We start from the raw sequence: 14,495 nt of genomic DNA on the forward strand, positions 1-14,495 counted from the left end.
TGAAGTTATATTATCAGTTTCTGGAATGCATGAAGATAATATAAGGTGAGAAATACTTGCTGCTCCTGGAGAAAATGCTGATTTAGACTCCCTACAGTATATGACTTTTTGGTCATGTGATTTCTTCTGAAGAGGAGTTGAGAGCTCGGGTTGGTTAATGTTCCTCTTGCAGACAAAGTTTCAGGTGCTGGTCACATGATCTTTACTGAAGGAGGAGATTGGCCAAACTGATCCAAATACTTATAACTGTGTAAGCAGCACTGGAGGAAACCCCAAGTGGAAATTGTTCCAGGAAAGTAAATACTCCACTTCTTCCATTACTCTTTATTTATACATTCTGGTTTTATATTCATGCTGAAGTCAAGGTCTGCTATAACCAGCTCAGGGCTCTTATTTTGGTCATCTTGGGACAGGAATCAGGGCCGGCATATCAGTCTTGCCGCTGGCATGTTTTGGCACTGAACTCCACTACTCCCCCTGTCTGGTGTGCGCCATGCTGAGCCTCGCTCAGTGCCAAGCAACATAGTCCCCCCACCGCCCACTCACCTGCCTGCTGGTGTTCTGGGAAAGGTCCGGCCGGCAGATAAGGACCCCCCTGTACTGCGCAGGTGCAGCACTTGCGCAGTACGAAGGACTACGGAGCTGGTGAAAATTGCTGAACATAAAGAGCTGTGAGTGAGCTGTACACCGCGCATGCGGAATTACCATGACATTGTACCAGACGATGCCGCACACTCCCGATGCTCGTGCTACACTGCAAGGGGCGGGTCTATTATTACTATAATATCATTTAAGGGGCGGATGCCTACAGATATAACAGTAGTAATAGAGCATAATAATAGACCCGCCCCTTGCTTAGACGATATAACAGTAATAATAGACCCGCCCCTTGCTTAGACGATATAACAGTAATAATAGACCCGCCCCTTGCTTAGACGATATAACAGTAATAATAGACCCGCCCCTTGCTTAGACGATATAACAGTAATAATAGACCCGCCCATTGCAGAGGGGCATAGTTTGGTAGAATGTCATGTTAATTGCGCATGCGCAGTGTAGAGTTCACTTACAGCTGTTTATGTTCATCAATTTTCGGCATCACCGTAGTAGTTTGTACTGTGCAAGCGCAACGCATGCGCAGTACAGGGGGGTCCTTATCCGCCAGGAGAACTTTCTCGGCAAGACACCTGCTCACCTGCTGCACATCCCCTGTCTGCTGTATATCCTGTAAGAGGAGGGAGAAGGAGGTAGGCTAGGTCTGCCCACAACCCAGTGTGCAGCCAATCTGTGCCTAGGAAGGGGGTGCGGGAGGGAGATTTCAAAGCAACCAGTGCTCCTGCCCTGATGTCTCCCTGAGCCTCTGAAGACAATGCAGCTCCGGGTGAGTGAACTCTTTCCTCTCTCTCTGCCTTAACCTCCCTGGCGGTATGATTATGTCAGATTTTTGGTGCTGAAAGCGGTACAATTATTTTGCATGGAAATTTGGCGTTTTATATTGTAGGCCTGTAATTCTTAGGAATAACTCCCTTAAATCTGTCCAAACAAGAGTCTAGTAGACAGCCCGGGTATGATAAAGTTTGAAACACGAAATCATAAATTATAATATAATAAATAACTATAAATAATTATAACAAATAATAATATAATAATAAAAATTATTCAATAATGTAATCAAATCAAAAACACTGAAATTTGCTCAGTTGCAGAATTGTCGCTGTCGCTTTTCAGTGTTTGATGACGGATTTCCCCACAAATCACTATCGCTCAATTCTGTGAGTGATTCTAAATTTATCATCACTGTTTTCTAGCTGGTCCAAAACCCCTTTTGATGTAAAGGGACGGTTTTGGTTGCTATGGACAATCTCAAGTTTCCAGGCAGAAAGAACAATTTTTATAATATAAAACTGCATGCAGGGCACTGGAGAAACCACTAGGGACAAAAGGGATGTGAAATAAATTCATACAGTAATGTAATCTGTAAGATTACAGTATACTGTATGTATTGTGCGTGTTTCACTTTTTGAATTTGGCGCCGTTCTCCGTCTCCGTGCATCGCTCGCAGGGAACGGAGCTAGGCTCCGTGATGAATCGAGCGGAGGGCGAGCTGCTCACACTGCGGAGAGACATCGCAGGATCCAGGGAACAAGGTAAGTAAGCTCTTCCTGGATCCTGCGATGTGATACCGAGTCTGGTTCGGGGTTACCGCTTTTGGTTCTGAAATTCCACCCCGAGCCAGACTCGGGAATACCGCCAGGGAGGTTAAATGTTCCATAGTCTGCCTTCCATGTACCATAGTGATCCTTCCTGCCTTCCATGTACCATAGTGATCCTTCCTGCCTTCCATGTACCATAGTGATCCTTGCTGCCTTCCATGTGTCATAGTGATCCTTTCTGCCTTCCATGTACCATAGTGATCCTTTCTGCCTTCCATGTACCATAGTGATCCTTCCTGCCTTCCATGTACCATAGTGATCCTTCCTGCCTTCCATGTACCATAGTGATCCTTCCTGCCTTCCATGTACCATAGTGATCCTTCCTGCCTTCCATGTACCATAGTGATCCTTTCTGCCTTCCATGTACCATAGTGATCCTTCCTGCCTTCCATGTGTCACAGTGGTCCCTCCTTTCTGCCTTCCATGTACCATAGTGATCCTTCCTGCCTTCCATGTGCCACAGTGGTCCCTCCTTTCTGCCTTCCATGTACCATAGTGATCCTTCATCAATTGCAGCCTCACTGTGCCCATAAGATGCAGCCTCACTGTGACCCCCCCCACCGGCCGTCTGACCGGCACTTACCCCATCTTGGTGGCAGGTCAGGCAGTTGGTGATGGTGAGCTGTGACACAGGCAGTGGGTCAGGCAATGGCTCCTGTGTCCTCCATGCTTCCCGTGTGTCTCTTCTTCCCTTCTGCTAGGCGTGCAATAGGATTGCCTGTGCTTTTAGCCAATCGCGTGGCGGGTATTAGACCCACTCTTCCTGTTTGGCAGACAGGCGGTTCAGTGTTAGAAAAGCAAATATTTATTTGCTTTTCTAACACACCTGGATGGGTTCTGAGCACAATGCTCTGCGCTCCAAGTCCACCTTTTTTGAAGCCTATTAGAGCCTATGGCTCAAATCAGGTGCTTTAAAAAAAACCCCACCACTGTAATTTAGGCGCCCGGCATCCTCCAAGGGGCCAGATGCCTGAATAGGAGGTGGCTGTGGTGGACATGGATAGATTAATATAATGCATGAATCTATCCATCCCACACATAGGGGGTGGCGCCCCTAATGGATGGGTCTCCACTGGATAGGTGGCACTGGTGGGCACAAATGAGTTGGCTGTGGCTCTCCCTGTTGGGGACCGATGTCCCCTTCACAGAAGCCGAGGATCTGCTTTTTTTTTTTTTTTCTCCTCACACTGTCAGCGTGAGGAAACCTGATAAGCGATCTTCTGTTTACATCACATGATCAGCTATCATTGGCTGACAGCTGATCACATGGTAAGGGGCCGGGATCTCATTGACTCGGTGAACATGCCACACAGGGGGCACGCAGGCAGCTCATGCACAGGAAGACATCTTTTGACTCCCTCCCAGCAATTAAGGCCCATGTTGTCGCTGTTATTGGGCTATAGCGCGGACATGAGGAGAAATAACCTGATTAGCGATCTTCTGTTTACATCACGTGATCAGCTGTCATTGGCTGACAGCTGATCGTGTTGTAAGAGGCCAGGATCTCATTAACTCAGTGAACACACAGCGTGCCGAACACACCTCGCAGGGGGCGCGCAGGCAGCTCATGCACAGGAAGACGTCTTTTGACTCCCTTCCGGCAATTAAGGCCCATGCTGTAGCTGTCATTGGGCTATAGCGCAGACATGAGAAGGTTAAGCTCTCTGTCTATTTTCAGTGTACACAAAACCAAGTAATTTTCTCAATGATTGTGTTGAGGTTTATATGTACCTCTGAGACTCCAGCTTGGGGCACAGCAATCAAAGCATAGTTTATAGGTACAAGGAAGCCAAGGTTTTGTTTAACCATGGCTCTTAAGCCCCTCCCACAATCATATTTGGCCACACCCACTCTTTGCTGCACTACACTCTGCAGGTCACTGTCTCTATGCAATGTCCCTTATTCTCAAGTTCAAAAGTTCGAAGCTATGTGTATACATTGGCAGCACAAAAGGGGTGGAGCTGGGAGGAGGGGGGTTGGTGGCAAAATTTGGTTTTGCCTAGGGTGTCAAAAATCTATGCACCAGTCCTGATGGGAATGAAGAAGATACATGGAAGAACCTCCCAGGTGGATGCAGAATTAGTGTGTGGATGAGGTTTGTGCAGTAACATCTAGTACAAATAAGGGTTGGTAAGTGTGGGGGGATGGTTTTAAAGAATATCAGTCCTTAGATGTGGTGGCTGCATTTGTCTTCTTTTTTCAGTCTAAGAATATCTTCAGCAAGAACATATAATAGCTATTGATCCTGCCAGATATTCAGTGTCCTTTTCCTTTCAAACTTCTATTATGAATTCCCCTCCCCCATGTAATGGAGATGAAGATCTGTTTGTAGTCCAGTTTAAGGGGTTGTAAAGGTAAAAATTTTTTCACCTTTATGCATTAAGGTGAAAAAACTTTTGACAATACCGCCGCCCCCAGCCCCCCCGTTTTACTTACCTGACACCTCGAATCTCCGCTGCTCGTTCCCGTCATCTCTATTGCAGCTCAGCCTAGTCGCTGATTGGCTGCAGTGGATGGATTGAAAGCAGCGCAGCCATTGGCTCGCGCTGCTGTCAATCACATCCGATGACACGGCGCGCCGGGGGGCGGGGCCGAGTGATACAGTGAGCGGCTATAGCCGCCGGCTGTATCACGGGAGCGCGCCCGCAAGAACTAACCACCATACGAGGGAGCTCGCATTAAGGTGGATAGTTCTTGCGGGGAGGAGCTGAAACAGCCGCCGAGGGACCCCAGAAGAGCAGGTTCGGGGCCACTCTGTGCAGAACGAGCTGCACAGTGAAGGTAAGTATAACATGTTTGTTATTTAAAAAAAAAAATAAAATTACCTTTACAACCCCTTTTAGGAGAGCAGCCTAGGGTGACAACTCAGCTCTACACAGGTACAGTGCAGTGAGTGAGTGTTGTCACCCTAGGACAGGAAGTGTGTTATTCATAGATATACCAGGCAGGTGAAAATAAAAGAAGACAACAGAAAATGAATGCAGCCACCACATCTAAGGACTGATAAGTTGCAATATATTACATTTTTGTTTTGGGGTTTAGATTTGCTGTGTTGGCACAGACAGTAGTTGGTAAAGTTGTGATGGATACATAATGTTGAGCAGAGTGCGGGGAATTCTGACCCAGGGCAGCCATATCACATGGGAGAATGGACTATTGGATGATGGAGGATGGGAATAAACTAGAAAGAGAACAACCCCAATGCTGTATGTTGGTGATAGTCTCTGCAATTTTGTGTGATTTATATTTCCAGATTTACTGCATCCAGAATGGATCCATACCCACCAATGGTGTCTATGAAGATGTGCAACTGGCAGAAGTTGAATTCATGCCACCCATACAGAATGGATCCATATCCACCAATGGTGTCTATAAAGAGGTGCCACTGGTAGAGGACAGATCTGTGCCACCCATCCAGAATGGATCCTTATCCACCAATGGTATCTATGAAGATTTGTCACTGGCAAAGGATGGATGAGTGCCACCTATCCAGAATGGATTCACACTCACCATTGGTGTCCCTCAAGATGTGCCCCTGGCAGAGAACAGATCTGTGCCACCCATCCAGAATGGATTCGTACCCACCAATAAGATTGGATCCCTACCTGCCAATAAGAACACATTTTTATCTATTGAGAGAATTGAGGCCTCCTACTCCATGTAGAGAAGCTCAGTATCCAGAGTCTAATGTTTGGTTGTCTAACAGATATTTGTTAGCAATCATAAAAAAGGACCCTTATCATATAATTCCTGATTAGAAGCAACAGAGAAATTCCTCACATCAGGGAACGTTCACACCAGATGTATCGATCAATACAAGGACACTCTAAAAACAATTGCTTTCTATGAGCCCTTCACACCACACTGCACTATGCAGCACAATACACAAAAATCTGCATAAACAAAACATTCTTGTCAAATTAAAGTGAGGATCTTGACCCTTGATGTGTCCAATGAAGTAAAACTGCATTAAAAAAAATGCAGGTCAGCGTGCAGAGAGATGTATGTCAATGCACATCAACCTGCATGCGGTGCATGTGTTTTCTGTGTGCTCAGGTGTGATTGAGCCTTCAGTGCCTGAACACTCCTCAGGTACCTATCAAATGTTTGACATCATCAATTTTATACCCCGCCCACTCCTACCTCTGACACCCATGGGGTCATCAGGGGCGGAGTCTAGAAGAGCTGCCTTTATGTAGGCATCACCTTTATTAAATATAGTGGTCATCTAAAGATGCCTGCGTTTAGGTCCACTTTGAAGTCACTATGCAGCCATTTTTTTCTTTTTTAAATAGAGGAGAGTGTTAAATATCCTATCAAATTATGATTTGTCTTGTGTCACAATGCAGTAATTTCCCTTCATTTTCCTATCTTGGGGTGCAACAGATAATGAGTCTTAGAAAGTTGTCACAGAGACCAGTGAAGGATATTTTCTAATTTTTAGACTTCCCATTATGTTCTGTCACCAGGACAAATAGAGATAATGAATCTCCATAGTGAGGACACAGCAATAAAAATTTTACTCAGGGTTCAGCCCTTCCCTATGCTTAAAAAAGCCTTTACTTGCACAATGAAAGGGGGTTAAACCCTGAATAAGGTCCGCCAGCATTTGCCTTAATATGAAGTATGCACAGCACTTACCTCTGGGTGTGCTCTCCTCAAATGATGAGAGGTCTGAGCCAATCCACTCCATTCCTGCCGATGCATAGTTACATAGTAGGCGAGGTTGAAAAAAGACACAAGTCCATCAAGTCCAACCTATGTGTGTGATTATATGTCAGTATTGCATTGTATATCCCTGTATGTTGCGGTCATTTAGGTGCTTATCTAATAGTTTCTTGAAACTATCGATGCTCCCCGCTGAGACCACCGCCTGTGGAAGGGAATTCCACATCCTTGCCGCTCTTACAGTAAAGAACCCTCTACGTAGTTTAAGGTTGAACCTCTTTTCTTCTAATTTTAATGAGTGGCCGCAAGTCTTGGTAAACTCTCTTCTGCGAAAAAGTTTTATTTCTATTGTGGGGTCACTAGTACAGTATTTGTACATTGAAATCATATCCCCTCTCAAGTGTCTCTTCTCCAGAGAGAACAAGTTCAGTGCTCGCAACCTTTCCTCATAACTAAGATCCTCCAGACCCTTTATTAGCTTTGTTGCCCTTCTTTGTACTCGCTCCATTTGCAGTACATCCTTCCTGAGGACTGGTGCCCAGAACTGGACAGCATACTCCAGGTGCGGCCGGACCAGAGTCTTGTAGAGCGGGAGAATTATAGTTTTATCTCTGGAGTTGATCCCCTTTTTAATGCCAATATTCTGTTTGCTTTGTTAGCAGCAGCTTGGCATTGCATGCCATTGCTGAGCCCATCATCTACTAGGACCCCCAGGTCCTTTTCCATCCTAGATCCCCCCAGAGGTTCTCCCCCCAGTTTATAGATTGTATTCATATTTTTGCCACCCAAATACATTATTTTACATTTTTCTACATTGAACCTCATTTTCCATGTAGTCGCCCACCCCATTAATTTGTTCGGATCTTTTTGCAAGGTTTCCACATCCTGCGGAGAAGTTATTGCCCTGCTTAGCTTAGTATCATCTGCAAATACAGAGATTGAACAGTTTATCCCATCCTCCAGGTCATTTATGAACAAATTAAACAGGATTGGTCCCAGCACAGAACCCTGGGGAACCCCACTACCCACCCCTGACCATTCTGAGTACTCCCTATTTATCACCACCCTCTGAACTCGCCCTTGTAGCCAGTTTTCAATCCATGTACTCACCCTATGGTCCATGCCAACGCACCTTATTTTGTACAGTAAACGTTTATGGGGAACTGTGTCAAATGCTTTTGCAAAATCCAGATACACCACGTCTACGGGCCTTCCTTTATCTAGATGGCAACTCACCTCCTCATAGAAGGTTAATAGATTGGTTTGTGCCACGCCCTTCCCCTCGTTATCCAGGTCCACCATCTTCTTCCTTCTCCCATTGGACAGGCACTGATGATATAACCCCCACACATGTACACTGGAGTTATATGATCTCAGCATCCGGCTCCATTCCCGGCATCTGTGAGATCCCCGGACTATACACTGCACTCTGCATATACTACAGTCAGTGTGCAGAATAACATTGCCAGCAGGAAAAATCTATTTCCTACATTTCTCAGGATTTTCTACTGATTGGTAATCTGTATTGTCATCTGTTTAGACCCCCCAGATGAGCAAAACATTGATCTGGACTTCTTATTCCAGTGACAACACTGCCGGGTGATTGTTGGCATTTCCAAGCTATATGTGTTGTGTTGGAATGTATTTGAACATTGCCGGGTCATATTAATCCACAATATTGTTGGAGGAAATTACTGTTGCCATTTATACTAAGTTGAACTCCAGTCAAAATTAAATACTCATCATACTCATCAAAGGATTTATAATTCTGTCCAGCCCCACTTTTGTGATTCACACATCAGAGCCGGACAGGTGATGTTTATAGCTATAGAATACAGTGATGTCACCTCCTGCCAAATGAAAGCTGATTGGATGGTGAAGGGACAGCAACACAGAATAACTCAACTCTGCCCTCTCCTCCTGTCAGCACATGTGCAAGCAGCACCCTCCCTTCCTAGTTTGAATGCTGCTGTTCAGAGGGTGATATCCAGACAGATTCAGATACCTAGGCTAGTTGTCTGTAAAAATAATTATAAGTCCAACTCCGGGTTCCTTGACCCTCCTCCTCTCTCCCCCCTGTATGTGTGTTTTTAACATTATTTACTTACCTTTTTCTGATGTCTTCTGGCCAGTCATGTGGCACGCTGGGTTCATGTCCTCTCTGGTCTTCTCCCAGGGTGGGCGGTCCTGGATGAAGCAGAATGTGGCACTGATTGCTCTCTGCAATATTACACAGTGAGTGGGGGGAGGGGATGTGCACAGGGGGCGGGATCATAGCGCTCTGCACTCACAGTCTTTCCTCGGTCTTCCAGCAGGTCTAGTCATATTGGATATCCCTCAACCTGGAAGACTGAGGACATCTTTTGGTGACGATGAGGTTCTGTAGGGGACAATTCCAGAGTGAAAAATGACATGAGAACTCAGGCTGGACATGTACAGTAAATATTAAAAAAATGAAAATATTGTATAAGATGTAAAGAAACTCAGAAATAGTCACTTTTTTATGTTGTAAATAGTATAATTTATATGATGTGTATGTTCTGGTTCTTCTGATGGTATAATCTGTACTGTCTGTATATATTGCTAAACTTTACTGTATGTATATACAATATCAGTTCTCCCAACTGTATAATCTGTATCATCGGTGAATACCGGTTCTCCCAATTATCCCGTTAGCATTGAATTATCTCAGGATAAAGTACATAGCAAATAGAAAATGTGCAATAATGAGACATGGAATGTGTAAAGTGTACCTGTCTATATACAATGAAGATCTATTATCTGTCCAGAATGTGATCACATCTCTGAGCATCCCTTCCTCTATAGAGGACAGGTACTCTTCTCCTACATAGAAGAGAGAAGATTGGTCTCATTTGAAGTCAAAAGTAAATTGTACTTTTTTTAATTCTCTTTTTAACATTTGTATCAGTCAGTGCTACAATTTTGTGAGAGAAGTAAACTATATTTTTCTATTTGTTATTTTATACATATTGTACACGTTTTAATATGATGCATATTATCTGTAGCTGACAGAACGAATCAAATAAAATTTAGAATTTGGTTGTTCTTTCTCTGTCGTCTTCCTGTACAAATAATCCGCAAAAAAATCCTCTAGTCTCGCCATTCTCAGCCAGGGTTCTTCCAGAGGTTCTAGGGGTTCCTCAGGCCTCTCCTGACTGACCTTCTATGTAGAGGTTCTGGCATAGCTCTGGAGCCAATGCAGAAATTGGGATATAAAAAAAACAGCAGTTGCTTCAGAGTGTGTACTTCCAAATGATTTGCAAAATGTATTGATTTGACCAAATGAATGCCTTAACCACTTGCCGACCGCCGCACGTGTACGTCGGCACAATGGCACGGGCAGGCATAAGGGCTTACCTGTACGTCCTTGCCTGCCCCCGGGCAGGGGGTCCGATCAGACCCCCCCGGTGCCTGCGGTGGTTGGATTATCGTCAGGGGCAATCAAAGGTGAGAGGGAGGCTACTCATTTGTGCCCCCCCTCGCGATCGCTCCTGGCGAATGAAATGCTTCCTCGGCTTCTGTAATGTAAACAGAAGCAGAGGAATTGATGTCATCTCTCCTCGAGCCGGTCTTTTTGTTCTGGCGCCGAGGAAAGAAGATATCCAAGTAAGTTTGCACCAACACTACACTAACAGAACACGCAGGCACACTTTTCACCCCCCCGTAACCCCCCTGTACCCCTTGTCACAGTGACACCAATAGCAGTTTTTTTTTTTCTGATTTTTGCATTGGTGTCAGTTTGTGACAGTTAGTGTGGTAGGGCAGTTAGTGTTAGCCCCCTTTAGGTCTAGGGTACCCCCCTAATAAAGTTTTAACCCCGTGATCACCCCCCGTCACCAGTGTCACTAAGCAATCGTTTTTCTGATCGCTGTATTAGTGTCGCTTGTGACACTAGTTAGGGAGGTAAGTATATAGGTTCGCCGTCAGTGTTTTATAGCGACAGGGACCCCCATATACTACCTAGTAAAGGTTTTAACCCCCTGATTGCCCCCTAGTTAACCCTTTCACCAGTGATCACCGTATAACTGTTACGGGTGATGCTGGTTAGTTTGTTTTTTATAGTTTTAGGGCACCTGCCGTTTATTACCTAATAAAGGTTTAGCCCCCTGATCGCCCGGCGGTAATATAAGTTAGGTTTTAGGGTCAGATAAGGTCTGCATCGCCCCAAGCAGCGTCAGGTTAGTACCAGTAGCGCTAACACACACACATGCAGCATACACCTCCCTTAGTGGTATATAGGGATGAGCTTCGAGTTCGAGTCGAACTCATGTTCGACTCAAACATTGGCTGTTCACAAGTTCGCCGAACAGCGAACAATTTGGGGTGTTCACGGCAAATTCGAATGCCGCGGAACACCCTTTAAAAGCCTATGGGAGAAATCAAAAGTGCTAATTTTAAAGGCTAATATGCAAGTTATTGTCATAAAAAGTGTTTGGGGACCTGGGTCCTGCCCCAGGGGACATGGATCAATGCAAAAAAAGTTTTAAAAACGGCCATTTTTTCAGGAGCAGTGATTTTAATAATGCTTAAAGTCAAACAATAAAAGTGTAATATCCCTTTAAATTTCGTAGCTGGGGGGTGTCTATAGTATGCCTGTAAAGGGGCGCATGTTTCCTGTGTTTAGAACAGTCTGACAGCAAAATGACATTTTGAAGGAAAAAAAACATTTAAAACTACCCGCGGCTATTGCATTGCTGACAATACACATAGAAGTTCATTGATAAAAACGGCATGGGAATTCCCCAAAGGGGAACCCCCAAACCAAAATTTAAAAAAAAATGACGTGGGAGTCCCCCTAAATTCCATACCAGGCCCTTCAGGTCTGGTATGGATATTAAGGGGAACCCCGGCCAAAATTAAAAAAAAAAATGACATGGGGTTCCCCCTAGATTCCATACCAGACTCTTCAGGTCTGGTATGGATTTTAAGGGGAACCCCGTGCCAAAAAAAAAAAAAAAAACGGCATGGGGTCCCCCCAAAAATCCATACCAGACCCTTATCCGAGCACGCAACCTGGCAGGCCGCAGGAAGGGGGACGAGAGTGCGGCCCCCCCTGAACCGTACCAGGCCACATGCCCTCAACATTAGGAGGGTGCTTTGGGGTAGCCCCCCAAAACACCTTGTCCCCATGTTGATGAGGACAAGGGCCTCATCCCCACAACCCTGGCCGGTGGTTGTGGGGGTCTGCGGGCGGGGGGCTTATCGGAATCTGGAAGCCCCCTTTGACAAGGGGACCCCCAGATCCTGGCCCCCCCCTGTGTGAAATGGTAAGGGGGTACTTACCCCTACCATTTCACTAAAAAACTGTCAAAAATGTTAAAAATGACAAGAGACAGTTTTTGACAATTCCTTTATTTAAATGCTTCTTCTTTCTTCTATCTTCCTTGATCTTCTGGTTCTTCTGGTTCTTCCTCCAGCGTTCTCGTCCAGCATCTCCTCCGCGGCATCTTCTATTTTCTTCTCCTCGGGCCGCTCCGCACCCATGACATGAGGGGAGGCTTCCGCTCTTCTCTTCTTCTTTTCTTCTCTTCTTCTCTTCTTCATTTTCTTCTCCGGGCCGCTCCGCACCCATGCTGGCATGGAGGGAGGCTCCCGCTGTGTGACGGCGCTCCTCGTTTGACAGTTCTTAAATAACGGGGGCGGTGCCACCCGGTGACCCCGCCCCCCTCTGACGCACAGGACATGATGGGACTTCCCTGTGGCATTCCCCGTGACGTCACAGGGAAGTCCCGTCAAGTCACCGTGTGTCAGAGGGGGGCGGGGTCACCGGGTGGCCCCGCCCCCCGTTATTTAAGAACTGTCAGACGAGGAGCACCGTCACACAGCGGGAGCCTCCCTCCATGCCAGCATGGGTGCGGAGCAGCCCGGAGAAGAAAATGAAGAAGAGAAGAAAAGAAGAAGAGAAGAGCGGGAGCCTCCCCTCATGTCATGGGTGCGGAGCGGCCCGAGGAGAAGAAGATAGAAGACGCCGCAGAGGAGATGCTGGACGAGAATGCCGGACGAGAATGCCGGAGGAAGAACCAGAAGAGCCAGAAGTACCAGAAGATGAAGGAAGATAGAAGAAGCATTTAAATAAAGGAATTGTCAAAAACTGTCTCTTGTCATTTTTGTCATTTTTGACAGTTTTTTAGTGAAATGGTAGGGGTAAGTAAGTAAGTAAGTTTTTTCCTTCAAAATGTCATTTTGCTGTCAGACTGTTCTAAACACAGGAAACATGCGCCCCTTTACAGGCATACTATAGACACCCCCCAGGTACAAAATTTAAAGGGATATTACACTTTTATTGTTTGACTTTAAGCATTATTAAAATCACTGCTCCTGAAAAAACGGCCATTTTTAAACTTTTTTTTGCATTGATCCATGTCCCCTGGGGCAGGACCCAGGTCCCCAAACACTTTTTATGACAATAACTTGCATATTAGCCTTTAAAATTAGCACTTTTGTTTATTCATGTTCGTGTGTTCGCGTGTTCGAACAAACTTTTTTCCTGTTCGCATGTTCTGGTGCGAACCGAAAAGGGGGGTGTTTGGCTCATCCCTAGTGGTATAGTATCTGAACAGATCAATATCTGATCCGATTAGATCTATACTAGCATCCCCAGCAGTTTAGGGTTCCCATAAACACAGTGTTAGCGGGATCAGCCCAGATACCTGCTAGCACCTGCGTTTTGCCCCTCCGCCCGGCCCAGCCCAGCCTACCCAAGTGCAGTATCGATCGATCACTGTCACTTACAAAACACTAAGCACACATAACTGCAGCGTTCGCAGAGTCAGGCCTGATCCCTGCGATCGCTAACAGTTTTTTGGTAGCATTTTGGTACAGTCACTGACAGTCGGGAGCTTTTTTGCCTGTGAGTCTCACTAGTGTTCCCCTAAATTTAGAGCCCAAAATGGCAAATCGAAGGTACACTAGTGAAGAGGCCTACACGTTTCTGAGCATGACAGATAGTGAAGAGAAAGTCACTCATCTGTCAGATTCAGGCTCAGAATACGATCCTGTAGAGGACAGCGGCTCCATGACAGATAGCTCTGATGATGGAGTTGTGGTCCCTGCCAAGGTCAGGCATACCAGACCCCGAACATTCTCTGCTGTTGTTGAGGTGCAAGAACCGCAGGTCCCTCGTATGGAGCTGAGAAGTATTAGTGCCGCTATTCCTTCTGGTGAACTGGCAAGCACCAGCGGCCTAGTACACCCTGGTCGTACATCCAGCACTGTAGTATCACGTGGTGACTTGGTGAGTCCCATAAGTGCAGTTCAAGCAGGTGAGGTGGCAAGCACAAGTAGTGTCCTGCTGCCACCAAGAAGAAGACGAACACAGGCCCTTCGTGCCCATAGTGCCCTTCCTGCTGCATTCACCAATCCGAATTGGGAGCCCACCACTTCTGCAGAACCCATACTTCCCCCATTCACTGGCCAACCCGGAATTCAGGTGGAAACAGTTGATTTTACGTCACTTGATTTTTATTCGCTGTTTTTCACCGAAGATCTCTATAGATCTATCGTGGACCAAAGCAATTTGTACGCTGGTCAACACATCACCACTATTCCCCAGTCCTCCCTTGCCAGAGATTGGAGACCAATTACGGTCTCTGA

The 14,495-nt window shown here is 45.8% G+C and overlaps 2 protein-coding genes across 4 annotated transcripts in view; both read left to right on the forward strand.

Moving 5' to 3' along the window:
• Positions 1–9,912, forward strand: part of LOC141129453 (uncharacterized) — an 88,515-nt gene extending 78,603 nt beyond the window's left edge. For both annotated transcript variants that reach the window (XM_073617491.1, XM_073617490.1), the window contains exon 5: positions 5,467–9,912. In XM_073617491.1, coding sequence (XP_073473592.1) covers positions 5,467–5,691 — 225 coding nt within the window. In that variant the 3' untranslated portion in view covers positions 5,692–9,912. The remainder of the gene's footprint in view (positions 1–5,466) is intronic.
• The window catches only part of LOC141129452 (uncharacterized), a 182,991-nt gene that overhangs the window by 140,393 nt on the left and 28,103 nt on the right, over positions 1–14,495 (forward strand). The gene's annotated exons all lie outside the window — the stretch shown is intronic.

Source organism: Aquarana catesbeiana, linkage group LG02, assembly GCF_042186555.1.
Source record: "Aquarana catesbeiana isolate 2022-GZ linkage group LG02, ASM4218655v1, whole genome shotgun sequence".
Classification (NCBI taxonomy): domain Eukaryota; kingdom Metazoa; phylum Chordata; class Amphibia; order Anura; family Ranidae; genus Aquarana; species Aquarana catesbeiana.